The sequence below is a fragment of the Podarcis raffonei genome, chromosome Z (assembly GCF_027172205.1).
Source record: "Podarcis raffonei isolate rPodRaf1 chromosome Z, rPodRaf1.pri, whole genome shotgun sequence".
Taxonomy (NCBI): domain Eukaryota; kingdom Metazoa; phylum Chordata; class Lepidosauria; order Squamata; family Lacertidae; genus Podarcis; species Podarcis raffonei.
The window spans coordinates 16,163,041-16,191,007 of NC_070621.1; the positions used below are offsets into that span (position 1 = coordinate 16,163,041).

Genomic DNA, 27,967 nt, shown 5'->3' on the forward strand with positions numbered 1-27,967 from the left:
GGAAAACAGGGGCACTTGGAGGGTCTCGCTTCCCCATTCTGAAAGAGGAGCCAGAGTGGTCCAGCTTTAGTGGGGAGGCTGTTGTCAAGGCAACCATGATTCATCCAGCCCAGCCTTTGTGACATCACTCACTGCTGGCTTCAAAGGCACCAACTGCAACTGATCAGCAGTTGGCAGTGAAGAGCAGGAGTGAAAGAGTTGGCGGTGAGTTTGAAGTCCTGGCCCCCAAGGCAATGATCAGGTCCATTGCTGCAGCCCTCCTCTGCCTCATCCGGACTTCCCTGAGGTGGGCTGGGCAGAGGGAGGGGCTGGTCCAAGGTCACCCTGTGAGCGTGGTGGCAGAGGGATGGCTTGAACCCAGGGCTCCAGTTTCTCAACTTCTCCCCATTCTCTCCTAGCTTCAAGAGGCTGTGAGAGCTGCTGCAAGAGGAACAAGGTCCACCCCATGGTCTCAAAGGAAGATCCTTGTGGGTCGCCAGGAGGTGGAAACAGGCAAGTCTGGGGGTCCAGGTGAGCAATTGTTCTTTTTTAAAAATATATCTTTATTGCATTTTTAAAAATTACAGAGAAAGCATGGATTAAACATTACATCCAGATATTCAAGAAGAAAACATACAAAAAAGGGGGGGGGAGAGAATAAAAAACAGAAAAAAATAAATCAAGTACACAAAATTGTTCAAAGGATACAAACAGTAATTTAACTATTCTATACGCCAGGTTCTCAGAAACAAATACATTTGTTACCCTTCTTTCTTTCTTTACAGTCATTTTCTTTCTGTTCCAGAAAACTAGTTTTAATCCCTGCTATATTAGTTGACTTCCCTCTATTTCTTTGCAGCTTCAATACTTAAGTGACAAATATTCTGTATTCATTTGTTAAAATCAGTTTTTTCCATTATATCTGTGAGATTAATCTAAGCACAACCAAGTATTGTTTTTGAAACCATATTTTGTCAGGTAGTTTTTGAAGCAATCCCATTCCTTTTTTACCTTGTCGACTGAGTGATCTCTAATTAGTTCTGTCATTTTGGCTAGTTTGAGGTACTCACACAACTTTAATTGCCACTCGTCTTTTGTTGGTATTAACTCACTTTTCCAGTATTTTGCTATTAGCATCCTAGCTGCTGTTGTCGCATAAAGAAACACTTTCATTTGGGATGATTATCGTTAGAATGCCTAATAGGAAAGCTTCTGGTTTCTTTAAAAAAGTGTGTTTTAGCATTCTTTTTAGTTCCTCATAGATTATGTCCCAAATTTTTTTGATTTGGCGACATGTCCACCACATGTGAAATAAGGTTCCTTCATTTTGTTTACATCTCCAACACATATTGCTGTTATTTTTCTTTATTTTTGCTAATTTGGATGGGGTCAGGTACCACCTGTAAATCATTTTCATAAAGTTTTTTTTTTTATTAGATAGCACGCTGTGAATTTCAAGTCTTTTTTCCATAATTTCCCCCATTTTTCCATCTCAACTGGATAGCCAAAATCGTGTGCCCACTTCACCATCACTTCCTTCACCTCCTCGTCCTGTATGTTATGTATTAAAATTAGTTGCAGTTCTCACTCAGGGCCACCAGTATGTAAATGAAGGATTGAAAACTGTCGTTCCTGATTGGTTATCTAGTTGTGAGTTGTTACTGTTACAAGTTACTTAGTATTATATAAAGCAACCAGCTAGGCTGCAGTCAGTCTGATTCCAGCAGCAGCTCTAACTGCTGTAATAAAGAGCTGTGAATCCAACAGAGCTGTGTCCTTCGTCCATCTTTTCCACTATTCAACACTGGCAACGAGGATGGGATAGGATGAAACAAGACACAGCCAGAGCTGAACTGCTGAGCTGAACACTCAAGAGCTGAGATATCACTGAGGCTAGTGTCCATCCTTCACCATTCAACCGGCACCGGGAAAACATGGCGTCGCTACTGCCTCTACCCCTGTTTTGGCTAGAAACCGAGTCCTGGCAGTCTTATATCGTTCGGTTCGAATGATACCTTAAGGCAAATGCTTTCACTGATTGGACGGACAATCGGAACAGAGCTCTTTTCCTCACCATCTGCGGCTCAGAAGTTTTTGAGACGGCTAGGGCTCTTGTGGCTTCGCTTGCAGTGCAGGCTGCACCTTGGGACACACTGACTGATAAACTCTAGGGACACTACGCACCCAAGGTGTCCAGAATTGCTGCCCTTCACGCCTTTCATCATCAGATCCAAACTGAGGGGGAAGACAATCAACGAATTCTTATCGGCCCTCAGGAAGGCTGCATACCACTGTGAAGTGCTGGACTTGGACGATGCCCTGCTGGATCGAATCGTGTGCAGTGTGAGGGACAAGAAACTACAGCGAGGAAGCTCAAGCTTCCTACAGCTGTAGGAAGCTACAGCGAGCATCGAGGAAGCTCAAGCTGCAGAGGCAGCAAAACAATCAACAGAAGAGATCCGCAAGGCCAGCAGCCCAACAATTTCAAAGAAGCCAACCTCAGTCCACCATGGAGAGATCAGTGAATCTGAGGGCTGCTCAGACGAAGAGGATGATGTTTGCCACATCAAGCAGGAACGTGGAAAGGTCAAACGGTGAACAACGGACCAATCAGACTGTGCGGGTTGCAGTGGCAACCACCCTCGGTCCAAATGCGGTTTCAAGGGCGCCATCTGTCAGCGTTGTTCACATAAGGGTCATATTGTGAGGGTTTGTTGCTCGTCTATGCCAGCAGATAGGCTACCGGCACCAGGAAACAAGAAGGCTTCGGCAATGTATGCTAACAAGGACTGCCACGTTGCTTGGCCAAGCTGACAGTTGGCCGGGCTGACAGATCTGAACACCGGAAAAATTATGTCACCGTGACTATTGAAGGAAAACCATGCGACATGGAAGTTGACACGGGCTCTGCCATGCCCATCGTCTCTTGGAGTACCATCAAAAGTTTGATTCCCAAATTATCTAAGAAACAACTGGACTCCACCTAGGTGCATTTGAGGAATTATCAGGGAAATAACATTCCAGTTGTAGGTGTGGGCAAGTTCAAAGTGATCTTCAAGGACTTTTTGGGACCGCTGAAGTTAGTCATGGTCGATGGAAATCGGCCCAGCCTGTTGGGACTGGACTGGTTTGCGTCCCTGGGGTTGGAAGTTACAGGCATCCACAGCCTTTCACAGTCAGAAATAGACGCCATCGTCACAGAGTTTTTGGAAGTGTTTGATGGAACCTTGGGGCAGTATGTGGGGTCGCCCATATCCTTTAACCTCAATCCGCTAATCACACCCATCAGAGTCAAGCCTCGACACGTACCATTTGTGCTCAAGCCTAAGGTGGATGAACAACTAGACAAGCTGATTGCACAGGGGGTCCTGGAACCCATAGACAAAGCTAAGTGGGAGACTCCCATCGTGACGCCCATGAAGCCTGATGGGTCAGTGTTCATCTGTGCTGACTATAAGTGCACGATAAACAAGGAGCTCCAACAGCATGTGTACCCCGTCCCTGTCGTCCAACACTTACTACACTCACTGGGACAGGGCAAGGTTTTTGCAAAATTTGACCTTGCTCAGACATACCAGCAGCTGCCGGTAAATGACGCCACGTGCTCATCTCAGCAGGAACACACAACAGCTTTTTGATCAGCTGCAGGATGTCCTGACCAGGTTCCAAGAAGCAGGTCTCAAAGTAAAGAGGGGAAAATGCCAGATCGCTGTACCACAAGTCGAGCTCCTGGGATACCTGGTTGACAGCTCCGGCATTCACCCCACGGGAGCAAAGATCAAAGCTATACAACAGGCTCCCGAACCACAAAACAAGAAGGACTTGCAGGCTTTTTTAGGTCTATTGAACTTCTATAACATGTTCCTGCCACACAAAGCGACCGTCGCTGAGCCCTCCATCGACTTCTGGACAAAAAGACGTTGTGGACATGGGGCCCCCGGGAAGTCGCCACCTTTGCGGCTGTAAAGGCACTATTAATGTCAGACTCTGTCCTCGCCCAATACAACGAGGAGCTTTCTCTTGTCCTAGTCTGTGACGCTTCACCTTTTGGTGTTGGGGCCGTTCTCAGCCATGCTTTTCCTGAATGCAGAGAGGCTCCTATTGCGTACTTTTCAAGAACCTTGTCATCAGCAAAAAGGAACTACAGTTAGCTTGACAAGGAGGCGCTGGCGCTCATGGCAGGAGTTAAGCGTTTTCACGAATACCTCTATGGCAGAGTTTTTGACCTCGTCACAGACCACAAACCTCTTCTGGGTATCCTGGCTGGTGACCGCCTGCCCCGCCCCCTCCACCGATTTTGTCGCCATGAATGCTACACTGGACTGTTTTCCTTGCGGCTTATAACTATCGGCTCCTATACTGACCAGGCGGGGACATGGGTGGCGCTGTGGGTAAAAGCCTCAGCGCCTAGGGCTTGCCGATCGAAAGGTCGGTGGTTCGAATCCCCGCGGCGGGGTGCGCTCCCGCTGCTCGGTCCCAGCGCCTGCCAACCTAGCAGTTCGAAAGCACCCTTGAGTGCAAGTAGATAAATAGGGACCGCTTACTAGCGGGAAGGTAAACAGCGTTTCCGTGTGCAGCTCTGGCTCGCCAGAGCAGCGATGTCACGCTGGCCACGTGACCCGGAAGTGTCTCCGAACAGCGCTGGCCCCCGGCCTCTTGAGTGAGATGGGCGCACAACCCTAGAGTCTGTCAAGACTGGCCCGTATGGGCAGGGGTACCTTTACCTTTACCTTTTTATACCGACCAGGCAAGTTGTCAGGGCACGCCGATGCACTTAGCTGCTGGCCTTTACCAACGCTGGTCGAAGATCTGGCGCCTTCATCAGCGGTACTCCTGATTGAGGAACTGCTTGCATTTCCTCTGTCAGCAGCTGACGTCGCTCTCCATGCTTCCAAGGATCGCATCATAAGCCCCGTTCTCAACTGGGTGTGGAGGGGGTGGCCAAAAGGGCCAACTGATCTGGAGTTCCAGCCTTTCACTCAACGGCAGCATGAGCTCTCAGCTCACCAGGGGCGTCTCCTATGGGAAGACCGGGTCATCATTCCCACCAAGCTTCATCAGCGTGTCCTTCATGCGCTCCATGTCGGGCACCCGGGAATTGTGTGCATGAAGGCATTGGCCCGCAGTTTTGTTTGGTGGCTGGGCATCCTGGGTCAAATCGTGCCAGGCATGCCAGGAGTCAAGACCTGATTCACCTGTGCATCATCGGAACTCATGGGAGACCCCCAAGGCACCATGGTCAAGGGTGCATATCGATTTAGCGGGGCCTTTCCACGGACACACTTTTATGGTGGTGGTAATGGTAAAGGGACCCCTGACCATTAGGTCCAGTCGTGGCCGACTGGGGTTGCGGTGCTCATCTCGCTTTATTGGCCGAGGGAGCTGGCATACTGCTTCTGGGTCATGTGGCCAGCATGACTAAGCCACTTCTGGCGAACCAGAGCAGCGCACGGAAACGCTGTTTACCTTCCCGCCGGAGCGGTATCTATTTATCTACTTGTACTTTGATGTGCTTTCAAGCTGCTAGGTGGACAGGAGCAGGGACCGAGCAACAGGAGCTCTGCCCGTTTCAGGGATTCGAACCGCCGACCTTCTGATCGGCAAGTCCTAGGCTCTGTGGTTTAACCCACAGGGCCACCCGCGTCGCTTTTTATGGTGGTAGTGGATGCATATTCTAAATGGTTGGAGGTGGTTTAATGTCCTCAGCCACCTCAGAACCTGTTATCCGAGTGCTGCAGAGGCTTTTTGCCACACATGGGTTGCCAGACGTTCTCGTATCCGACAATGGAGCCCAATTCATGTCGGGCACATTTGAGCGCTACCTCCTTGGCTGGGGCCTCTGCCACGCTCTGACAGCCCCATTTCATCCAGCCAGCAATGGTCAGGCAGAGAGAATGGTTCGCTTGGCTAAAGAAGTGTTGGCATGTATGGCACAGGGGGACTGGCACGAATGGGTAGCCTAGTACCTGTTTGTACAACACATCATACCATGCACAACAACAGGCCGTAGCCCAGCCGATCTTTTGATGGGCCGCCGCCTGTGATCTCCTCTCGACCGACTGCAACCAGATTTCGCAGTGACAGATTCCACAGGCTGTGCTAGCACATCACGTGTCTTCATTCCGGAATAGAAGGTATTTGCCCATAACTATGCGGGGGAGGTCCCCTGGGTGCTGGCTGTGGTGGTTGGGGTTACAGGGCCAAAGTCATATCAGGTGGCTTTTGGCTGTGGATGGATATGGTGCCGGAACATTGACCAACTGCACCACTGGGCTGGGGATTGGGATGGGGGGACAGTGCCTCCGGCAGCCCGGGCAGAGGCAGGCCAGCTGCCAAGTACCGCTGAAGTTCAACCAAGCAAGGCTGGGGAGGAAACTCCAGCATACAGTCCATCTGTACCTGAAACCTTACAGTACAGCTGCAGTCCGGAGCCGCCACAGAAGCCGACATAGAAGCCTCCGAACCGAGCCATACACCTGCGTCCCCAGGGGAGCGTGTCATCGGGACCTAGCAACTTGGCTGCCCCTCCAGTGATACCTCGGTATTCTACCCGGACCCCTATACATCCGGCCTACCTGAAAGATTACGCAGTATGAAGTACCTGTAATTCTAATCAAATCCGTGGCTAGCGTATATGGTATATGGTTGTAACAATTAAGGATTGGGGGAGCCTAACACCTCATCTAGTTGGGGAGAGGTGTTATGTATTAAGATTAGTTGCAGTTCTCACTCAGGTGAGTTGTTACTGTTACAAGTTACTTAGTATTATATAAAGCAGCCAGCTAGGCTGCAGTCAGTCTGATTCCAGCAGCAGTTCTAACTGCTGTAATAAAGACCTGTGAATCCAACAGAGTGTCCTTCGTCCATCTTTTCCACTATTCAACAGTTTCAATCCAATAATAAGCTGTATGTTTTTGATAATATCTTTTTATTATTTAATAATAGTTCTTTTCAGTGACGGCTCTGGCCTGGTGGAATGCTCTGTTCCACGAGACTAGGGCCCTGCAGGACTTGATTTCCTTCCGCAGGGCCTGTAAGACAGAGATAGTCCGCCTGGCCTTCAATTTGAATTAGCCTGATCCTCTATTCCCTTTTCCCTTTCCTCTTGAAACCCTTGAAGAAACCTTTTCTGGGACCCCACATTTAAATTCTTCCCTGGTCTCCTTGCTGGCCCTAGTAGGACCAACTTGGCCAGTTAGCCCTGGTGATCATTTGATGTCCACTGACTGGGTCCCCCCCCCAAATTGTAGCACCCTACTTGTGGTTAACGCTTAGCTGGAATGAAATATTCAACGCAGCAATAGAGAAATTAAAATAATAATTTATTTGTCAGACAAATAAATGATAGGCACAGTGGTATATGGTTACCAAAGCTCTGCCCACTCCAGCCCTGATGGTCAGCACTTATATTTCCTCAGCCCAGCCCCCTTGCTCCTTCTTTGGCTGCCTCTGTCCAATCAGCCTGGTTGAAATTCCTATTGGCTGTTTGCTAGAACCAATAATAAAAGATACACCCATTTCCTATTACCTTTTATGGGAGACAAAGAGCTATATTTCCTTCTATCCATAAATGGCAAACAAGTAGCCATATATCTTACATTTGCCTCAACAAGGCACCTTAATTACCAGATCACCTTTTGCCCTTGTTGCCCCTCCATTCCAAAATAGATGGCTAAAACAGATGGCCCGTTCTGTCTTACATTTTGTCTTAAACAGAGATCTTGGGTTCACATTCTCACACACCATCAATGAAATAAGAATCTAACATAAGAATCTAACATTTCTTACTTTCTAAATCCTTTGCATAATTACATTTAAGCCAGCAAATCTCATGCATTAACATAGATAGCTTTTTAGAAGAAAAGGCATTTTCAAATTAAAACTCTTCAGTTTACACCCCCCTTTCTCGGCCAGCTGCTTTTCCCATTAGCTCTTGCCCTTTAACCTTAGGAAAATGTGGCTAAAGTCTCTAATGGGAGGCACATGGTATTATTTTCTGTTAAACAATAAATCCTACTATTTACTAACTCTTAATTAGTGTTTTTGCAGCTTGATTGTATAATATGTAGGGTCAGTAACCTTTGCTCCCAGCCTATAATTCCCTTTTACAACTTTGAGAATTTTGGCTCCTGCTATAAATCAGGGGGGCCCTTGTCCAGGAGGATAAACATCTGCCAAAGTCCTTTGCCAGCTGGTTTTCTGCCTGGCATGAAAACATTTGCAAATCTTTAAGCTCATTTTAAAATACAGGCCTTGATCAGACGCCTCAAAATGACCTCTGAGTTTTTGAATTTTATTGATATTGATGCTGCATTTTATGTTGTATTCTATGCTGTTTTATGCTGTTTTTAAGTCGTATTTTAATCAATGTTTTATATTTCCTGTTAGCCATCCTGAGCCCGGTTTTTAAACTGGGAAGGGAAGGGTATAAATAAATTATTATTATTATTATTATTATTATTATTATTATTATTATTATCCAATATCTTTGTGTCAAAACCATGCCAGGATCCTGAGACCCCCAGGCATATCTGGCAGGATGGCGCCAAACAAAGGGTCCTGGACCAAAGTATTTTCTGAGATCTTTTTGATAACTGGGCCAACAATTCACCCTTCCCCTTGTCTGGCTCTTTTGAATTTGTATGTTTGGAATGAGACCTTAATAACAAAGAACTGATTTTGTATCTGTTGACACTGGCTGGGACCACAACTGCCAAATTTTGGAAGACCTCAGCAGAGCAGATTCCTCGCTCCTTCCCAAAGATGAGTCTGTCAAGGCCTTCTGTGGAGATCAGGATTGGCAGCTGAAGTCCCTGGGACCCAACTGCCCTCCTGATACAAATCAGCTTGTCTAAGCCACAAACATGTCTTGAGGAAATGGATTTCTTGGATTCTCCCTCCTCCCTCCTCCCTCCTCCTCCAAACCCCAACTGCCTTTAACTGTCACACACACCTGTCCCAACTGTCACCTGCCTATCACACTCCATCCTCAGCCAATCAGCACGCAGCACACCCCAAGGTTCCATCCTCCTCTCGTAGTCCACCCACTGCTCTCACTTTACCTTATATCCCACAAATGTTTCTCTACACAACATTTTACTACATGTATAAATACCACACAAAACACACACACACACCCCTGAACGATTTGTGTCTGGCACCTCCTCTTTCCTTGGGAATTTTTAAACCGAGTATGTATGGCCATTCTAAGAGAATGAGGGAGGTGTTAATGATAAGTTCTGGCATATCTTTTTCTATAAGAATAGCACTATTTAAGCTATAGTTAAGTTATATTGAAGCAAGGCAGTGGGGAGGTCAGTGTAGTTCAAACTCACCATCAGAAATGCCAGATAGGTTGCACCAATGTATTTGTACCACATTGCCATCTCGCCCGCTACTCTTATTTCCAGTAAGCAACTGCGACTCGTGTATAAATGCTTTGGACAAAGGAACAAATCTGTACAATGCTCCTGTAATGTACACCAGTATTAATTACCTGCCATTATTCATGGCAGGGAAGCGGTTTTAATCTGGGACTTCGAATCACACTAATTCTAAAAAAATTAAATAATGTAAACTCTGAAGCATCTACATATCTTCCATCGCCAGTAATTTGTGGTGGGTTGTTTTTATTATTATTATTATTTATAATACAAGAGAGAATGAGAGAGGTACAAAGATGTATATACAACTGTGTACATAATACAATCAAATTATATATAATATCAAATAGCGTTTTACACAGATTTATATTTACAATGTTAAAGTGACCAGCATTTCATGGAAGTCGAACACCATTTGTGAGACAACTCTATATATCATCTCCTTACAATAGGAATAGATATCATCATCAATAGGTACTATTACAAAAAATGTATATTTTACAAAAACAGAACAGAAACAAATGCCTCCTTTATTGGATGCAGAGTTTACAAACAATCTTGATTGCCATGGAGAGAGAAAGAGGACTGAGATGGAGAGAGGTTCGGTCAGAGTAGACAATACTGATGGACAAATAGTTTGATTTGTTCTAAAGTTATGTTCCTACTTCACAGTCCATCTGTGATGGGAGCAGTTAGCCTGGGATTATAGTGGTGCTGAAACTCTTGTCAATAGCTGATCCATAAGAATTTCACCAGAGGTCAAAGAGAGCATGAAGCTTTTCAGTGGAGATAACAATTCGCATCTACGGCAGAAAGCAACAGGGGTAACCTGAATTCAGAGCTGGAGGAGGTGTGAAGAGCCCAAGAGCCCAGAACCCTGTCCAGTTTGGCTGGATCATCCACCAACTATGAAGTCCCCCATCCCAACCAACTACCTGTTAAAAACTCCAGAGCTCAATTCAGGAACCTGGGATCGAATCCTACTGCAGGGGACGATAATGGAGTACAGGTGCCTGTGAGTGTGTGGGCAGGTATTGTCGGATCCAGAAGAGAAGTGGGATCACCTGATAACTACCACCAAACCTCTAGAATAGGCATGTGTGGTATGTGGTGGCCTCTGGATACTTCTGGACTCCATCTCCCATCAGCCTCTGCAGCGAGGATGGCAGGGCTGGCCCAAGATGTGTTGACACCAGACGCGGACTCCAAAATGGCACCCCCCTCCCTGCCAAGGAAGAAGGGGGGAGGGAAGATCTACTTCAGGACCAAGGGGGGGGGATAGAAATATTGGGATCTGCTTAAAATTCCTGACACCCGCAAAGTTGTGAGCTTTCTTTAGGAAGACCCCAAAATTGTTGGGCTTTTTTGAGGAAACCTAACCCAATAATACTGATTTTAAGCTTTTTGAGCTGTTTCCGCTGCTTTTCCCATTGTGTTGCCCTACATCCGGGTTTTCTCTGACATTTTGATGATTTGGCAAAATTCCTCCCCCCCCGACGCCATTTTTACACCTACAAACCAGGACATGCCAGGAATTTTCCTGACGTATGGCAAGTTTACATCTGCTGCCCTGGTGGATCCTGCTGCCATAGAAAGAGATATCACCTTGTCTAGCCCTGGAGGATGACCAACGGTTAAGGATAATGGAGTCCAGCAACATCTCGTTCCCTATTCCTGCTTTAAACTTAAGAATGATGTGAAGAAGTGCTTATTCCTCTACCATTTACTTTTCTCTCCATTTTTGCCATGGCTTCATCTTACACTCAGCCTCTTATCTCGTCCCCAGAAATATATCTAACTTGGATGCCTGAGTCAATGGGCAAAATAGTGAAGACCATACAGGCCTCACATCATGAACAAGAAACCAAGATGGTGGAAATCACCCAAGGAACTTGGATGGAAATATTAAAATACTAAAATAAAAAATTAAGAGAGTCCCCCACCTAGTTCTTACACTTAGGAATATTGAGACTTTGCCAGAGCAGAATCCCCTCATCATTCCAGACCAGACCAAAAGGTTCTTTAATCCCTCCCCAGTGCTCTGTTTCTGACAGTGGGCAGCCGAAGGCTGCTGGGAATCTCGAAAGCAGGGCCCAGAGGCCCCGCCCTGCCCCCCTTCTCTTGTTCAGACGGTAGACATGTGCCTGAAGATGTAAGTTCCATTTGCCAAGCCCCACTAGAAGCCGCTGCTGGATGGGTCCACCACAAAAATCCCCCTGCCCCTTTCCCCTGCGCGCTCACCAATGCCTTGGTGCCCACCAGTTCACGGCAGTGCCAGGGGGCTTCCTCCCGACCTCACAGCACCATGGTGGGGATGTGGTGAGCAAGGGAGGTGGGGTGCGGCACAGGCAGGGCCGGCGAATGCGACTGCAGGGAGCCGTTGGGGGGCCGGTGCCTGGCACTCTTCTGGTGGGCCCGCAGGCCGGCCAGCTGGGAATAGGCACTTTGGCAGACCTGGCACTTGTAAGGGCGCTCGCCGGTGTGGAGCCGGACGTGGTTGCGGAGGGTGGAGGACTGGCTGAAGCGGCGGTTGCAGAAGCGGCAGACGAAGGGCTTGTCCAGGGTGTGGATGCGCATGTGGGAGCGCAGGTTGCTGCGGGAGTTGAATCCACGGTGGCAGATGACACAGCGCATGCGGCCGGTGGAACTGGCACCTGCTTCAGCTGCGTGGAAGTCCTCTGCAGGGGCAATGGACAAGAGGGAGAAGTTTAGTTTATTTCCAGCAACAAACTCCACTCCCAAACAAAACATCATTTTATACACTTAGGCTTCATCTGTAACTATATATTTAAAATAGTTTCATACCGCTTTTTAAACACTTCCCCCAAAGAATCCTGGGAGCTGTAGTTTGTTCAGGGCGCTGTTATTTCCCTCCCAGACCAGAGCTACAATTCCCAGAGGAATTGTTTAAACCAGGCATAGGCAAACTCGGCCCTCCAGATGTTTTGAGAGTACAATTCCCATCACCCCTGACCACTGGTACTGTTAGCTAGGGATGATGGGAGTTGTAGTCCCAAAACATCTGGAGGACCGAGTTTGCCTATGCCTGGTTTAAACCACTGTGATAGCTGCAGCTCTGTGAGGGGAACAGATATTATTTCATTCGGGTTGTGACTTTCTAGATAAAATCTGGTGAAGAAGAATGCCTTTTCAGGGGATGAAAAGGTTTTACAGAGCAGTCCTACGTGTTATGTACTCAGAAGGCTGGTGATGAGTGAACAATTGGTTTTATTTATTATTATTACAAGTTGCATGCCACTTGACTGTAAAAAAAAATCCCCCAAAATCATTTACAAAAAGAATAAAATAATGAAATCATCAGTAAAAAAAAATAGTTAAAAACAATTATTTAAATTAGGCATGCCTAAACAAAAATGGTTTTAACAGGTGCTGAAAAGAATACAGTGAAAGCACCTGCTTGTTATCACTAAGCAGGAAGTTCCAAAGTGTGGGTGCTGCCACACTAAAAGATCTGATTTCTTACAAATCTGGAATGTGTATTATTCGGCTCCTGTAACAGGGCCAGTTCTGCAGATTGAAGCAGTTGGATGGGTCTACTTATGGCCTTGCAGGTAAGCTGGGTGCAAGCTGCTAAGGGCTTTATATACTAATAATAACACCTTGAAATTGGCCCGGTAGCAAATCAGCAACCAGTGATCTCTGAGTGCAGGTTTTATATGCTGATATGGCCTCACTCCTGTCAGCAATCATGCTGCAGCATTCTGCACCAATTGCAACTACTGGGACAAGTGTGAGGGATGGCCTGCTTAGAGCGCATTGCATTAATTCACTCCTGAAGTAAACAATGAGATATTGAGCCCCTGATTTTAATAAATATATATATATAATCCTATAGGGCCTGATCCATCCCCACAAAGGAGCCCTCTTCCCTCACCCTGCCTGGCCTCAGTAGCTCATGTGCAGTGCAGGGGCTGCCACTTTGGATAGGGGAGGTCACTGTCACCCTCCGGTTCACCCCCTCCAGCCATCCCACGTCTCCCAAGGAGCACCCTACCTTGGAAGTTACTCATGCCCGGAGCAGGTGAGCCCACAGATGGGGACGGATCAAGCCCATATTCTATATGTATGTCATTAATGAAATAAACAATGCAATTAATATTTATCTTGGAGGGTTGTGCAGCAACATCAGTACCACTCTATATACAACAGGAACGAAAACTTTAAAAAGTCACAGCCCGAATGAAATAATATCTTTTAAAAATTCATTGCATGCCCTCAGATTCCCAAAATTAGAAACCACTTCTCTCCTTTCCCCTGTATAAATATTTCTCCTTGATAGCTTCAAAGACACTTATGCCCTGGATTTTTATTGGAAGACTCTATCAATGCAGACCTGTTTGAGATCTGGATCTCAACAACTCTGGAACTTAATGCCGATGGACAAACTGGCAACCCATAGGTGAGAGAGTCAAACAGGCAAGAAACCTGGTATAGTTTTATTACATATGCAACGTTAATGGGACTTGGTTACAGGCCTCCGAGGACATATGACAACTTGCAGAATGATATCTTTGTTTATAAATTGAAGGTTGAATGTAATTAACTAGATATTTGGTGCTTCTGTGCAGGAGGCAGGAATTGCTGAATATCGATTGTCGCTTCTTGCATAAATAAGTGAAAATAAGAAAATATTTTGAGGGGGGATTGCATTCCAGCAAGCCCCAGCAAAGTAAGATAAAAGCATTAAAAATGGCAGCGGCCCAGTTGATGCATTCGTTTGAAACACAGCAGCAAAATTAAACGTTAAGAGCTTTGTCAATTTTATTTAAAGGCTTCCCCAAAAAAGATATAAAGTGGCGGGCCTCCATCAGGAGACTACCCCCCCATACACACAAGCTGTGATGCTGCAACTGACGAACAACAAGAATTAAAGTGCATGTCTGCACTGCAGGATAAAAATGGTTTCACCTTTCTTTCCCCCCAGGGATACCTAAAACATTTACAACAGATGGTATTAAAAATATGCGGCACTCAGCATCAGCTTGAAAAAGAATAACTCACAAATTGCATGCTCAAATGCTCAAAGGACCCTGAAAAATTCTGTGTGGTTTGGTGGGGTACCATCTTATGTGCATCAGACACATGAGACTCTCTCTCCTTGGTACAGCGTGGAATTTGACTTTCCTGGTGGTCTTAAGTACTTTACCAACCTATTATTAAGTCTGTTCTCAGATATACTGCACTGCTTTTTGTATTTGTTTTGTATTGATTTCTTCAAATTACTTTTTTTTAAGAGAGAGAAAGAGAGAGAGACAGAAGGGACTGATTCCCACTTCCTCCCCACTCCACCCTGCAAATCCCGCAAACTGGCAGAGGGAAATCTTAAGAAAGGCAAGTTTTATACAATGCCAACCCTGAGCAGAATTCAACCATCTCCTCACCGTGCTTACTCTTCTTCTGCTCTTCCTCAAGTCCCAGCACTCCAGGGATCCCCAGGAAGGTATTGTGGGAGTTCCCATACCAAACGAGCAATTCTTGATCCGGAGGAATCATCTATAGAGAGAGAAGAGGGGGAACGGCTTTAAAAGAGGATTAGAAAAACTTATGGAGGAAGAGGAGGCTCTCCATGGCTACTAGCCACAATGGCTAGACTGTGCCTCCATGGCTGGAGGCAACAATGCTTCTGAGTGCCAGCAGCTGGAAACCACAGGAGGGGGGAGAGCTTTTGTTCTCAGGTCCTGTTTGCTGGTGCGTCTGGTCAGCTGTTGCGAGGATTGTGCTGATACCCTTCTAACCATTATTCTATATTATGATAAGTCCAAAGTGTCAGTCCCTGTGCTTAAGAGCTGCAATGTTTAACCAATTAGATTGGAGTGGGGAACACATTTAAGCCCAAGGGCTGCATTCTATTTTGGGTGACCTTCCAAGGGCCACATGACAGTGGTAGGTGGGTCCAGAGGGAAAAGTGAATGGAGCAATGCATGTAAAAATGTCCCTTGGCTAGTTTCTCTGTCCTCCATCCAGGAAACCAGAAGAGGCATTATCAGACCTCAAATTCCCTCAAGCAAGGCCATTGAGGGATATGGCCCTTATAAGAAGAGCTCAAGCGTGAGAAAGTGAGACCTGGAGGACCATTTCCCCACCCTTGAATTAGATTAATCAGTTGGAGAAAAAAGGATAATCTAAGACATGCCATAATCGTTCCTGCAGGAGATATTTATTTCTTATTTATAAGTTTAATCTTTTGGCTGCACCTAGTAGAAGAGGGTAGCCTTTTTGAAATAGAAAAGGAGCTAGCCTCTTCTGCCAGGCAAACAGCTGCAGTTTAAAATATATATAAAAACCGTAGATGGAAAGCATCATTTTAAAACAGGCATCCTCTCCACTCTGAAATATCCATCACATACAAGAGGTTATCTGAAATCAGGTGACCAGAGAGGGGGCCTCCTTAGCACTGCCTCCCCACATTTCTGGGAACAGCCTCCTCACTGAGGCTTGCCCAGTGCTAACTGTAATATCAATGCTGGTGCCAAACAAAAGAGAAAAGAAAGAAACATTTTCCAGGCTTGGATGAAAAGGTTACACCAGCCTTTTGCAGAGAAAGGTGGTGCAATTTCTCTGCGAAAACACCCTCACATTCCACTACATCACAGAGAGAGCAGTTATTTTCTTTTACGAAAGCTAAGTAGCAAAATGGCAAAAGGCGTTAGAGAGATCTTCTGCAGGAGAAAAGAACCTCCCCCTTCCCCAAAAATAAACCTACAAGTGTTGCTAAAATCTTAACTATCATTTTCACATTAGGAGACAAAACCCCAGACATGAAAGATGGCGCGTAATAACTGTTCTTAGCACATGGGTGTGCGTAGGCTGTGTTTGCATCTGTGTGTGTGTGTGTGTTGCATTTCAGAATATGCTGCAGGGGTAGATGCTCGCTGTGTGCGGTCTTCAGGTTCCAGCATTTCCCCACATTTGCAAAGCTTCACTTGTCCACTAAAGTGAAACAGATAGATCACCTAAAGCCAGCAGTAGAGTGACCTCCAGCCCTCCAGATGTTGTTGGACTCTAGCTCTCCTCAGCCCTGACTGTTTGGCTTCAGTGGTTGGTGGACAACGTAGCTTGGCTACATCAGGAAGGCAAAAGCTCCCCACCCCCTAAACTAAAGTCCTCAGTTGCAATCTCTGATGGACACATGCACAGATGAGAAAGAAGTGGGCAGTTGTGGCTGCCACCCATTGGAACTGGTATGGTGTAAGGCAGGAAGCGCAACAATAGGTGGCACCAGAGCCAATGAGGGGCAGAGCTGATGGATTCCAGTTTTCTCCCCATCTTCCTCCTCCCAGCTGAGTTCTACAAAGGCAACTCTGACACTCAGGAGGAAGAAGCTGGTAGCCAGTTCTGTTCCATGGACTAATTTTAAGAAAGAAGGTAGACAGGTAAGGGCTGGCTGAGGGCAGACTGAAGTTGTTGGGGCACCTCCCTGTTTGCCCTAATGGTCCATTCTCCTATAGAAATTATGCAGAGATGTTCTCAGCTGCACCTTATATAGAGACAAAACTAAAAAGTGGATGGCCTCTTAACATGGGCGTAGCCGGGGGGGGCAGGGAGTAGCTCCCCCCACCAATCAAATAAATAAATAAATAAATAAAAATACTTAGCTAACTGACCAATCAAAGACAGCATAAAAACTTGTACAGGGAAAAGCATATTGTGTCAAACACCTAAAAGTCCACAACAAAATACAATTTCCAATAAGAATTTCATAGAGCTGCCCCTTCTGGCTTCTGAGATTTCAAAGAAGAGCCTGCTGGAACAGGCCAGTGGCCCAACCAGTCCAGTATCCTGTTCTCACAGTAGGCAAGCAGATGCTTGTGGGAAACCTGCAAATAGGATCCAAGCCCAAGATCACTCTCTCCTTTTTTGTTTTCTAGCAACTGGAATTCAGAAGCATTACATCCTCTGGTTGTGGAGACAGAGCATAGCCATCATGGCTAGTAGCCATGAATAGCTCTACCCGCCACAAATGTGTCCAATCCCCTTCTAAAGCCATCCTAGTTTTTAATGACAAAGTGCCTTTGCATTTCAGCAGCAGAACAAGTATACCAGTAAATTGCTTTCCCTTGGCGCTACATTGGATTCAGTCCTATGTTTCTACATTGAACTCCCCACCACCAGAAGAATAATAAAAAGTCTGGAGAAGCATCAGCAACTTAGGTTGAGGGCAAGTATTTTTGCTCTCGCCCATTCCCTTGTCCGTAACACCCTTACCTCAATGGCCTTGTAAAAGATGCTGTTCCCAATTTGGACCACCTCCAGGTTCTGCTCCTGCTCATTTCTGGCACACTTGATGTATGTCATCCAGCTGCGATGGTCCTCTTGGCTGGCATCAATGAAATAACGGACAGTTCCATCTTCATTGAAGACCTGGAAAGAAGGGCAAGAGGGTTTCAGTCCATGAATCACACCCACCTACCGCATCTGAATAGATGCATCCAGGTTATCCCACCCCAGAAAAGGTGACACCAGTGTGTTGGAAAAGTTGTAGAAAATTATCAGGAACATCAAGGCTTTTAAAAAGTTGGGCTTTTAAATCTTTCTGCACCCTACATAAAACTTATTTTTCTCACAGTGGCCAGCCAGATGTTCCAAAGGAAAGCCTGCAAAACAGGCCTGAGTGCAACAGCAACCCTCTCTTCCCGTGGCTTTCAGCTACTGGGTATTCAGAAGCATTACTGCCTCTGACCATGGATGCAGAGCATTTAGCCATTGTGGCTGGTAGCCATGGATAGACTTGTTCCATAGTTGAACCAAGAGCTGCATGAAGAAGTCCTTTCTTTGATCTGTCCTGAATCCTCCAACACTCAGCTTCATTGGATGCCCATGTGTTCTAGCATCACGAGAGAGGAAGGAAAGCTTTTCTCTATCCACTTTGTCCATGCCAAGCATAAATTTATACACTTATGTCTATTATGGCAACCTAGTCTGCTTGTGTGACAGAGCCATCCATTCCACCGCCTCCTTCTGACTCATTCTTTCCCACAGGCATTCCCTGCGTTCCTAATAGCTGCATTAGTTCATAACCATAGAGTCTTCTGAGAAGGCCCATAAATGGATGCTGAAGGCAACAATGCCTCTGGAAGTTTGCCCACCCCCGCAAGTGATATTCTCAGGTACAATGTCTCTAAATACCTCAAGGACTGCCTCTCGCCATATGAACCGTTCTAGACCCTGCAAGCTTCACCTGAAGCCGTTCTTTGTTGCCTCATCCACAAGAGGCCTTGGGGGTGGAAACACAAGAGTGTATATTTTCGTTTGTGGAAGGCTCTCCCCAGGGAAGCCCCCCTAGCACCTGTTGTGTCAGGCAAAAACATTCCTCTTTTCCCAGGCCTTTGGCTAATTAAATGTTCTATGGCCTTTTAAACTGGGGGGGGGGTATTGTTTTGGTCTATTACTATCTCATGTATTTTTGTGTTTTTGTATTGTAAACCACCCTATGATACCCGGATGAAAAGTGGCATAAAAAACTAATTAATAAAATAATAAATGGGTAGGTTTTATTTAGTTAGCCCGGCTCATAACCATTGATAGACTTCTAATCCTCTTTTCAAGCAATCTAAGATGGCAGTTCTCAAACATACACACTGCAGACCACTCAGAAATCACTTGGCGTGGGGATCATAGAACTGGAGAGTTTGAAGGGACCCTGAGGTACATCTAGTCCAGGGGTCAGCAAACTTTTTCAGCAGGGGGCTGGTCCACTGTCCCTCAGACCTTGTGGGGGGCCAGACTATATTTTTTGGGGGGGAATGAATGAATTCCTATGCCCCAAAAATAACCCAGATGCATTTTAAATAAAAGGACACATTCTACTCATGTAAAAACATGCTGACTCCCAGACCCTCCACAGGCTGGATTTAGAAAGTGATTGGGCCGGATCCAGCCCCCAGGCCTTAGTTTGCCTGCCCATGATCTAGTCCAACCCCCTGCAATGCAGGATGTCTCTCAGCAGAACAACTTTTATTTGTTCTGGAAATCAAAGCGCATATCACTCACACTTGAAGCATTGTGATCTTGCCATTCTAATATGACAGATGTGCCTGTTTTTATACGCTGGACTAGCATCAATTTGTGGAAATTGTGGGCTGTAGACTAGGCCATTGTTAAGAGCGTTTGCTTCTCCAAATGGCCTCAATCTCAGTCATCAGGAATGGGAGGATAAAAGGAAATACAAGGCCAAGTATACATATTACGGGCTGTTCCACAACCCTAAGTAAAGGGACGTAGCTCAGAGCTGGAGCATCCACTTTGCATGCAGAATGTCCCTGGTTCAATCCCTAGCATCCCTTCTTTCCCCTTCCTAATGGTGGAATGCCGGTCAAAAAAAGAGGCATTCTTCCATCTCTTGCATCCAATCTCTTCATTCAGGGATAGAAGACCTGTGGCCTTTCAGATGTTGTTGGACTTCAACTCCCATCATTCCTGGACCATTGGCCATGCTGGCTGCAGGGGTTCATGGGAGTTGGAGTCCCACAATATCTGGAGAGCTATGGCTTCCCACCCCGTTCCAAGAAGAGCCACCCTCCTCTCTCATGTGGACACACACATGCAGACATCCTTGCTTCTTTACCTCCCACATCAGATTGTTGTTTTTGCAAAGGTCCACGTGCTCTGGGGAGATGATCCGGCCAGTGAAAGGTCCCATCTCTGTGCCCGCTTTGATCCAGGTCTTAGAAAAGATGCCCAGCCCTTCTCCAGGGATGGAACTCTGGGCGATAATGACCTCTGAAGGCAGCACCAAGCTGGATAACTTCTGGACCTCTGTGGGTCAGAGAGAAAGAGAAAAGGGAGGGAGAGAAAGAAGTTAAGTACACCAATGGTTCCCAAACTTTTTTGGGGAGCCCAAAATGCTCTCCACCCCACACTATAAAAAGCATCATTCACAATACAGTGGTACCTCGGGTTACATACGCTTCAGGTTACAGACTCCGCTAACCCAGAAATAGTGCTTCAGGTTAAGAACTTTGCTTCAGGATGAGAACAGAAATTGTACTCTGGTGGCGCAGTGGCAGCCATAGGCCCCATTAGCTAAAGTGGTGCCTCAGGTTAAGAACAGTTTCAGGTTAAGAATGGACCTCCGGAATGAATTAAGTACTTAACCCGAGGTACCACTGTAGCAGTTTGCACAACCCATTAAGGAAGCTAATAACACAATAAAATTCAAAACAGCAATAATTAGTTGCAAATTTATTCAAAATCCAGTTAAAACAATTCAGTGGAATAGAGTGTAAGGAAGTCCACAAAGTTCTGATTTTCCCCATGATGACTACTGTACTCCGATTGTTGTTTTTTGGAAATATCAAATTATTTCAAGACTTTCTCTTTTTTTATTGGTGCCCCTGCTTCACTAGAGCTCTAAACAAGCACACACCCCTGTGTTGCAAAATGTAAGAATCTACAAAAATGGAAACGCAACACGCAACGTGCTTAGGCTGCTCCTTGGGTAATCCAGCATTTGGAGCAAGCAGGAACAGAGCAATGGGAACTGCCTCATTTTTGGATTAAAGCAGCCCAGTATCCCATTTCCGCCAGTGGCCAGCAGGTGTCTCTGAGCCCTTGTGAGCAGGTTGCAAAGGCAAAGTCTGTCATCTCCGAACATCTCGGCTATACTGCCTCTGTAAATTGAGGGTATGGTTAGCTAGCACAGCTGAGAGATTTGTCATGAATTTTCAGCAATCCTCAGTTCTTGCTCCTGGTTAAAAATTCCACTAACACCAGTGGGTTCCCCCCCATGCCTTTTCTCAAATTCAACTGTCCCCAATTTGCAATGTGGGAATAACAACAGAACTACCATAATAGAGTTGTCATCCGGAGTCCCCAAAACAACACCTGTTTTTGTACATTGGGCATTTGAAAGGCGGGGGGGCTCAAAATCATGATTTGAGGTTCTGCTACTGCCACCGTTCACATTAGCCACCTAAGGCAGACACCACACTTTGCCTAATGGTAGAGCCAGCCATTCAGTGTTTTATCATGTTCATGCAATGGGTTGCTCGTATCTTCCAAAGTATAAGAGCCCGGCTGCTGGATCAGGCCAAGATCCAGAGGCAAAACTAGGCTTTATTTCACCTGGGTCAAAGAGCCAGTTTGGCGCACACGCACACACACATGAGCATTTGTGTACACACACACAGGCTGAGAGCCTCAATGGTGCCCCTCTGAATGCTTCACACCACACCACCCCCTGTAGCTACAGCTCTGCAAAGGCCCATCTAGTCCAGCATTCTGTTCTCACTGGGGCTGAGCAGATGCCCATTGCGGAAAGCCCACAAGCAGGACCAGAGTTCAAGAGCACTGTCCCCTTCTGTGGTTTCCAGCAACCAGCATTCAGAAGCATTGCTGCCTCCGATAGTGGTGGGAGAGCATAGCTATCAGGGTTAACAGCAATTGCCTTCTCATTCGCAATTCTCACTGTCCAGAGGATGCAAGAAAAAAAAACGCAGAACACCTGGGATGGGTCAGGAAAAGAGCCCAGGAAAAATGGATCCCATATCTCACTATCTCCATAGTGGGAGGAAGGCAACTGGCTCGTGTACCAGTAATATGAGCAGCTGACAGTGAAACTGAGAGCTCTCCCCCAGTTCATTGCCACTTTGCTTCCATTGTCATCTCTTCGAAGAGATGCTTTTTTAAAGGTGAGGCAGGTTAAAAAGAGGCGCTCACCTCTCTGGTGCAGGCAGAAATCTAGCAAATTGCATAATTGTGCTGGTGGTACCCAAGCTGGAAATGCAACCCGATCTGGGGACTGATTTAGGTGAGAGTGTGGCTGGTGCTGTGTGCACACATTACTGGCTTAAAATGCACTGAGACCATTCTTTTTCACAATTTGGATTGAATCTGGGGTTTTTTAGAGGGAAATACATCAAAATGCAGCATTTCCTAAGAAAGGACAGGATAGATATGGATGGGGGTTAATGTCATGTGTGTACCCAGTGCTTTTTTCTGGGGGGACGCAGGGGTACGCATACCCCTAAACATTTTGTTAATCTAAGTTTGGCCTCATTGAGGGGCAGTATTTCAATATGAGTAGGAAAATGAGAGTACCCCTAAACATATTTTTTTTTTAGAAAAAAAGCAGTGTGTATACCACTTCCCAAACAAGTGAAGGGAGTGCTCTGGATGCAGAGTAAGATGAAGCGTATATACACCCAGAGTCCCTGGAGAATACCAGGGGGTTATGGCTGCATTACTGTTTTGCATTAAGGGCCTTAGGAGCAGGCTGGAAGAATAATTATGCATTTTTCATTCCAGTTCATAAAGTGCATATGACACTTGATTGTAAAGAAGAACAAAGCAGTTTATAAAATTATGAAATGATCAGGTTTTTTTAAAAGCAGTTCAAAGCAACTATTTGAAACCTAAAAAAATAATTAAAATCAAGGAGAAGCTAAAGACCAGATTGAAAGACACATTATATGTCTCTCTGGGGAGGCTTGCCTAAATAAAAATATTTTTAGCAGGTGCTGAAAATAGATTACAACAAAAATGGCTACCTGAGGTCAATGGGCAGGGAGTTCCAAAGTTGTGGGTGCTGCAATGGAAGAAGTAGGATTGAGGTACACTAGGTCCCAAATGAAAGACCAGTGTAAAACCCAACCCATTCTTGATTTGTTGGTTTATAAAAAGGTTTCTAGACAGGCTTTCAGTTCTTAAAGGGGTCATAAGACACGTAAGGATGGTGCACATTCACACAAAGGGAACACCCCTGAAGGAATTGTGAACAGATGCCCCTTTGCCTACACAAAAGAATGTTGGGAACTCTGGTTTTCCCCTCACAGAACTACAGTTCCCATCACCCTTCAGAAACTACAGTTTCTGGTGTTATTATTTATTATTATTATTATTATTATTATTATTATTATTATTATTATTATGCTTTGCATGTATAGTGTGTACACAGCCTAACCCAAAGTATATACATTCCTCTGGCAGATTTCACTCATTGCCCCATCCATATGCATAATGCATCACAGAACTGGGTGCACTGACTCATGCTCAAAACCCCACCACCACCGTTATTCTCAAACCTTTCCTCTGTCATCTCCTTCTCTGTCTATATTTAGAAGCACCCTGCGGCAGAGACTTGTCCAGGTTACATTATTATGGAAGTATTACACCACTTGGATTCAACAGGCCATGCCCACCATGTATATTTAAAACCTATTTAATGCACCTTTACATCATGTGGCTTCCCCCACCCACCCAGTATCCTGGGAGCTGCAGTTTGTGGAGGGTTTGTGGATAAACTACAGTTCCCATGATTCTTTGGGGGAGCCATGTGCTTGAAATGTGTACTAAATGTGCTTTAAAAGTATGGTGCAATTGCGGAGAATTATTATTATTATTATTATTATTATTAGGGTGTGCGCATGTGTAAGCCCTTTTAAATTGAGAGAGATTGACTATGTTAGATCTATCCCCTGAGTGAGAACTTAGTTCAACGCAGCCTATTCATTCCAGTGCATAGATGATCAAAAGCCAGGAGTGCAAGACGGCACAGGAACAGTTGTACTATCTATAAAACACACTCTGTTAAACCTACATGGCAGTCCCCGTTGCAAACACACGTCCCTTTTAAAGAGGCGATTGGACTTCTCCAGCTAAGAAGCCAACACAGTTGATGAGTGCTGACAGCGATGGAGACAAGAGAGGACTGCTGATCCAGAAGTGGAGCCAATACGAAGTTTGCAGAAGTATGAAAACCGTTTTAAGAGAACTAAAAGAGGCACATCCCTCTTGTGTACAAATGAGAACCATGGGAAATAAAGCTAATGGAAAGAAAAATAGGAAAGGAATGGAGTATTATGGTGAAGGGCATGGGTGGGTGCAAACATTTTATCACAAATCTCACTTGTAAGTAATGTTTGAACATATTTTGGATTCCACAGCTCAAGCCTTGTCTCTATAACAAAGTACATCCTATACACGTAACAGAACGCTCTCCCCAGAGAAGCTTGCTTGGCACCTTCATTATACACCTTTAGGCGCCAAGCAAAAATGTTCCTCTTCAACCAGACCTTAGGCTGATTAACATCTTATACACTTTTTAAATGTTGGGGCAGGGACAGTTATTGGTTTGTGGTTTTTGTTCTTGTTTTTTTATGCATGTTGTGTTTTTATTTTGTATTTTATGTTGTGAACCGTCCTAAGATCTACAATTGATGGGTGGTATACAAATTTAATTAGTAAAATAAACACCCGTAGAGCACCTCAGCACACCACAAAAGCAGGTGATAGTGTGAGCCACATCAGCATAACGCGTGGAGGAACGGTGTGCTTTCAAGCTATGTTCTCTCGAAGAGATTTGCGTTATTCTTTAGCCATAAGGTTACAGCAATAATTTTTTTTAAAAAATGCTTACCTCTGAAAATCAGGCGCCAAGAAGAAAGAATGGGGTTGGCTGTCCCTTTAAACCTGGCATTTGGCTGTCCTCCATTGGAAACAGGATCTTAAAGCAGATCAACCATTTTGTCTGATCCATCAAGGCTCTCCCTATATGCTCTTAAAATCACTTACGCTCCGGAAATGTAGCCTCCACATTCAGGAAATGGGCTAGTTACCAATTTGCCCATCACACACACACACACACACACACACACACACACACACACACCCTACAAACACACAGAGAGAGACAATTGTCACAAACCATCACTGTTGTGGGGGGGGGCAACCCTTCTCTGTTGAGTGGAACCCTGATGAGTGTCCTCAAAGACTTATCTTGATGACCCCACAGACCCCTGCACACACTTTCATGATAATCCACACAGACACACATCTACAAATCACACTGAATACAATGCCTATGTGAGGGTATGTGGAACACATAGGTCCCCCTTGCCACACCACCCAACCACAGACCCCAAAAGCACAATCACTTGGCCCTCAGTCGCCAACTTAGAGAGTTGTGCGGATGTTTGGGGTAGCTGTTAATATGTTGGCAGAGGATTATAGCCCACTGAGTTTTACTCAGAGTAGACTCACTGTTGGATATAAGCAAGAGTATTAGGGGCTCCTGGGTGTGGCTTTCTCAAGGAAAAGTATGCATTGGTTAACCAATTGGTTAAGATATCCCCATTGAAACTTTAAGTTCCACTTCAGGGGAAGGGGGAACGTCCGTGGATAAGTGGAAGAGCATCTGCTATGAGTGCAGAAGGCCCAGGTTGAACCCACCACAATGGCATCTCCAGGGAAGGCAGGGAAGATGCCCCACCTGAAACTTTGGAGAGCTGATGGTGGTTAGTGTAGACAATACTGAGCTAGCTGGACCCAGGGTCTGACTCAGTGTAAGACATCACTTTTTGTTTTAATCAGTCGCTTATTCAGAACCATGAGGACTAGGTCCTTAGTTATAGGGATAGGCTGCAGCTCAGCAGCAGAGCATCCACTCTGAGTGCAGAAGATCCCAGGTTCAGTCACCAACGGCATCTCCAGGTAGAACTGGGAAGGCACCCAATCTGAAACCCTGGGAAGCTGCTGCCAGTCAGTGTAGACAATACTGAGCTAGATGGTCCTAAGATCTGGACTGGTATACAAGCAATGTTTGTGTTTCAGTTGTGTATTGAAGTACGATTCAACTCTGAACTAAACAGTTTTATGGAGACCTCAAAATAAGGTAAGTCCAGCCCTGTTGCATTGGAAGTGGGGTCCTGCTCATTTTTCTGAGTGGGGTCTAGACATCTGCTGTGCACAAATCTTACCCTGTTCCTTGCATGGGCAGGAAGAAAAACAGCTCTCTTTCGTTCACATTCATGGGACCCTTTTTTTGTTTCAAAGCAGCTCTGTTGGCCCACCTCTTTCCAGTGGGCTTGCACACCCTCCCCCTCATCAGTGGCGCCATCAGGGCAAGACTTGTCTGGGGACCCTCTCAGCAGAATAAGCTGGAGCCCCCACCCCTCCAATGTATAACTGCCACAGTTGGAGCTAAGTGAAGTTAATGCACATTACCAGCTGAGCTGAGGAACACAGGGAGCTCCACATACTGTAGCTCCATTTTGTCTACACTGACTGGCAGCAGCTCTCCAGAATTTCAGACGGGGTTTCCCTCCCAACCCTACCTGGAGATGTCGAACCTGGGAACTTTTGCATGCAAATCAGGTGCTCTACCGCTGAGCTATGGCCCTTGCCCTAAAAGCAAATTAAGTTTCTAGTCCTTGTTGTTCTGGGGAAATAAACATATTTATTTTGCAGGAAAACAAAACAACACACACAGAGGCAAATAATCATCATGTCCAGAGTTGAAAATTGTGTGCTTGCTGGTTTCCCACAGGCATTTGGTTGGCCACTGTGAGAACATGACCGCCAGACTAGACAGAACCCCTGGCCTGATGCAAGCAGAGATCTTTTGGGGATTCTAAACTGCGCCCCTGCTAACCTCACACACAGAGTCTTTTTACTCACAGATCTTCATTGATGGGGTGTGCAGCACAACGCCCCTTGACTGAGGCCCTGTGGGGTGCATATACCCCATGGAATGGGGTGGAGGAGAGCTGGTGCATAATCTTTTACAAGCCTCCCTTTCTAAGCCAACCTGGGAAAAAGTGGGATGTGGAACAAGGGGGTTCCTGGGCTGGAGGGGGGGAGGGTGGAGAGGGTTAAATAGTGTCCATTGCACTCCATAAAGCAATTTGTCACACTGTTTAAAGTGATCTGCATTCATTTAAGTCCCTTGGATAGAAAATCACTAATTCTAAATTCATTAGCCTTTGGAGATCGCTGTTTGCCCGTCCATGGTCGGCCCTGAATGCCCTCAGAAACTTGTTCTAAAAGGCCCAGGAATTTCTCTGGACAAAATGGGAGAGATTAGCTGGTTGACATCCCCTGAAAGGCCACAGAATGGAGTTTTCATGGCAAATTAAGAAAGGAACAGTAATCTTCCAGGGAGGGTGGGGGGAGTGTAGAAGCAGGGAGTCACGGAGATGCCAGCAGGGAAAATAGACTGTCCTAGGATTGATGAATGAGGGGAAAGCACTTGAGACATTTTGAAGAAAAAGAAAAATGTGACCCCCCCATCAACCCTTTCTTCTTCTTCTCTCCACCCCCCCTCCCAAATTGCCCTTTTAAAGTTCTTGGTTTAAGTGGGAATTTCTCCCCCCCACCCCGGCCCTCAGGTCAGGCCCAAGTTAACTAAATGAATTTAAAATTTCCTTTATCAGTCAGCTGCTATTACACGCCTAATAAGAATTTAAATGCCAAAGGCTTTTCAAAGAGAGAGAGAATGAGGCTCATACTTTTTGGGGGGTGAAGAGCTAAATTCAAGGGGAAGACAGGGAGTGAGAAAGGCAGAAAAGTATTATTTTAAATATATATATATATTTAAAAGCTAGATCTTTGGGAAGGAGGTCAGAATATGGCACAAATCTACACTCTGGTTATGTTGAGGGGCAGAAAAGTACGTGTTTAGTTCTTCTGAAAGGGCGGGTGAGGAGAAGGAGGGGAGAGGTTTTTGGAGACCATTCAGAGAACACTGATGGGAAAATCCCAGTATCAGAGTGCTTTCAGAATTGGTCTATTAGGCTTTTAAAGAAGCTGGATGTGTTGGCTGATTTACTTATTTTGTTTTGGGGTTTTTATTTTTATTTTCTCCTGGG

General features: G+C 45.7%; 1 protein-coding gene and 1 long non-coding RNA gene across 10 annotated transcripts in view; one reads left to right on the forward strand and one right to left on the reverse strand.

Annotated features, from left to right (window-relative positions):
* Positions 1 to 18,281, forward strand: LOC128406357 (uncharacterized). Of its 4 annotated transcripts, none has more exons than XR_008328479.1 (4): positions 1 to 241; positions 399 to 510; positions 17,407 to 17,836; positions 17,950 to 18,281. It is a non-coding gene; the product is annotated as an uncharacterized LOC128406357 (long non-coding RNA). The 4 variants fall into 4 exon arrangements; XR_008328476.1 differs by having other exon boundaries at positions 2 to 286; XR_008328478.1 differs by having other exon boundaries at positions 2 to 286; positions 17,410 to 17,836.
* Positions 9,577 to 27,967, reverse strand: part of PRDM12 (PR/SET domain 12) — a 27,037-nt gene continuing 8,646 nt past the window's right edge. For 4 of the 6 annotated variants that reach the window (XM_053373679.1, XM_053373678.1, XM_053373680.1 and 1 more), the window contains 5 exons: positions 19,948 to 20,138; positions 17,589 to 17,744; positions 14,765 to 14,876; positions 13,378 to 13,440; positions 9,577 to 12,040 (listed from right to left, as the gene is read on the reverse strand). In XM_053373679.1, coding sequence (XP_053229654.1) covers positions 11,658 to 12,040; positions 13,378 to 13,440; positions 14,765 to 14,876; positions 17,589 to 17,744; positions 19,948 to 20,138 — 905 coding nt within the window. In that variant the 3' untranslated portion in view covers positions 9,577 to 11,657. The remainder of the gene's footprint in view (positions 12,041 to 13,377; positions 13,441 to 14,764; positions 14,877 to 17,588; positions 17,745 to 19,947; positions 20,139 to 27,967) is intronic. The other 2 variants (XM_053373682.1, XM_053373681.1) reach the window with 2 other exon arrangements.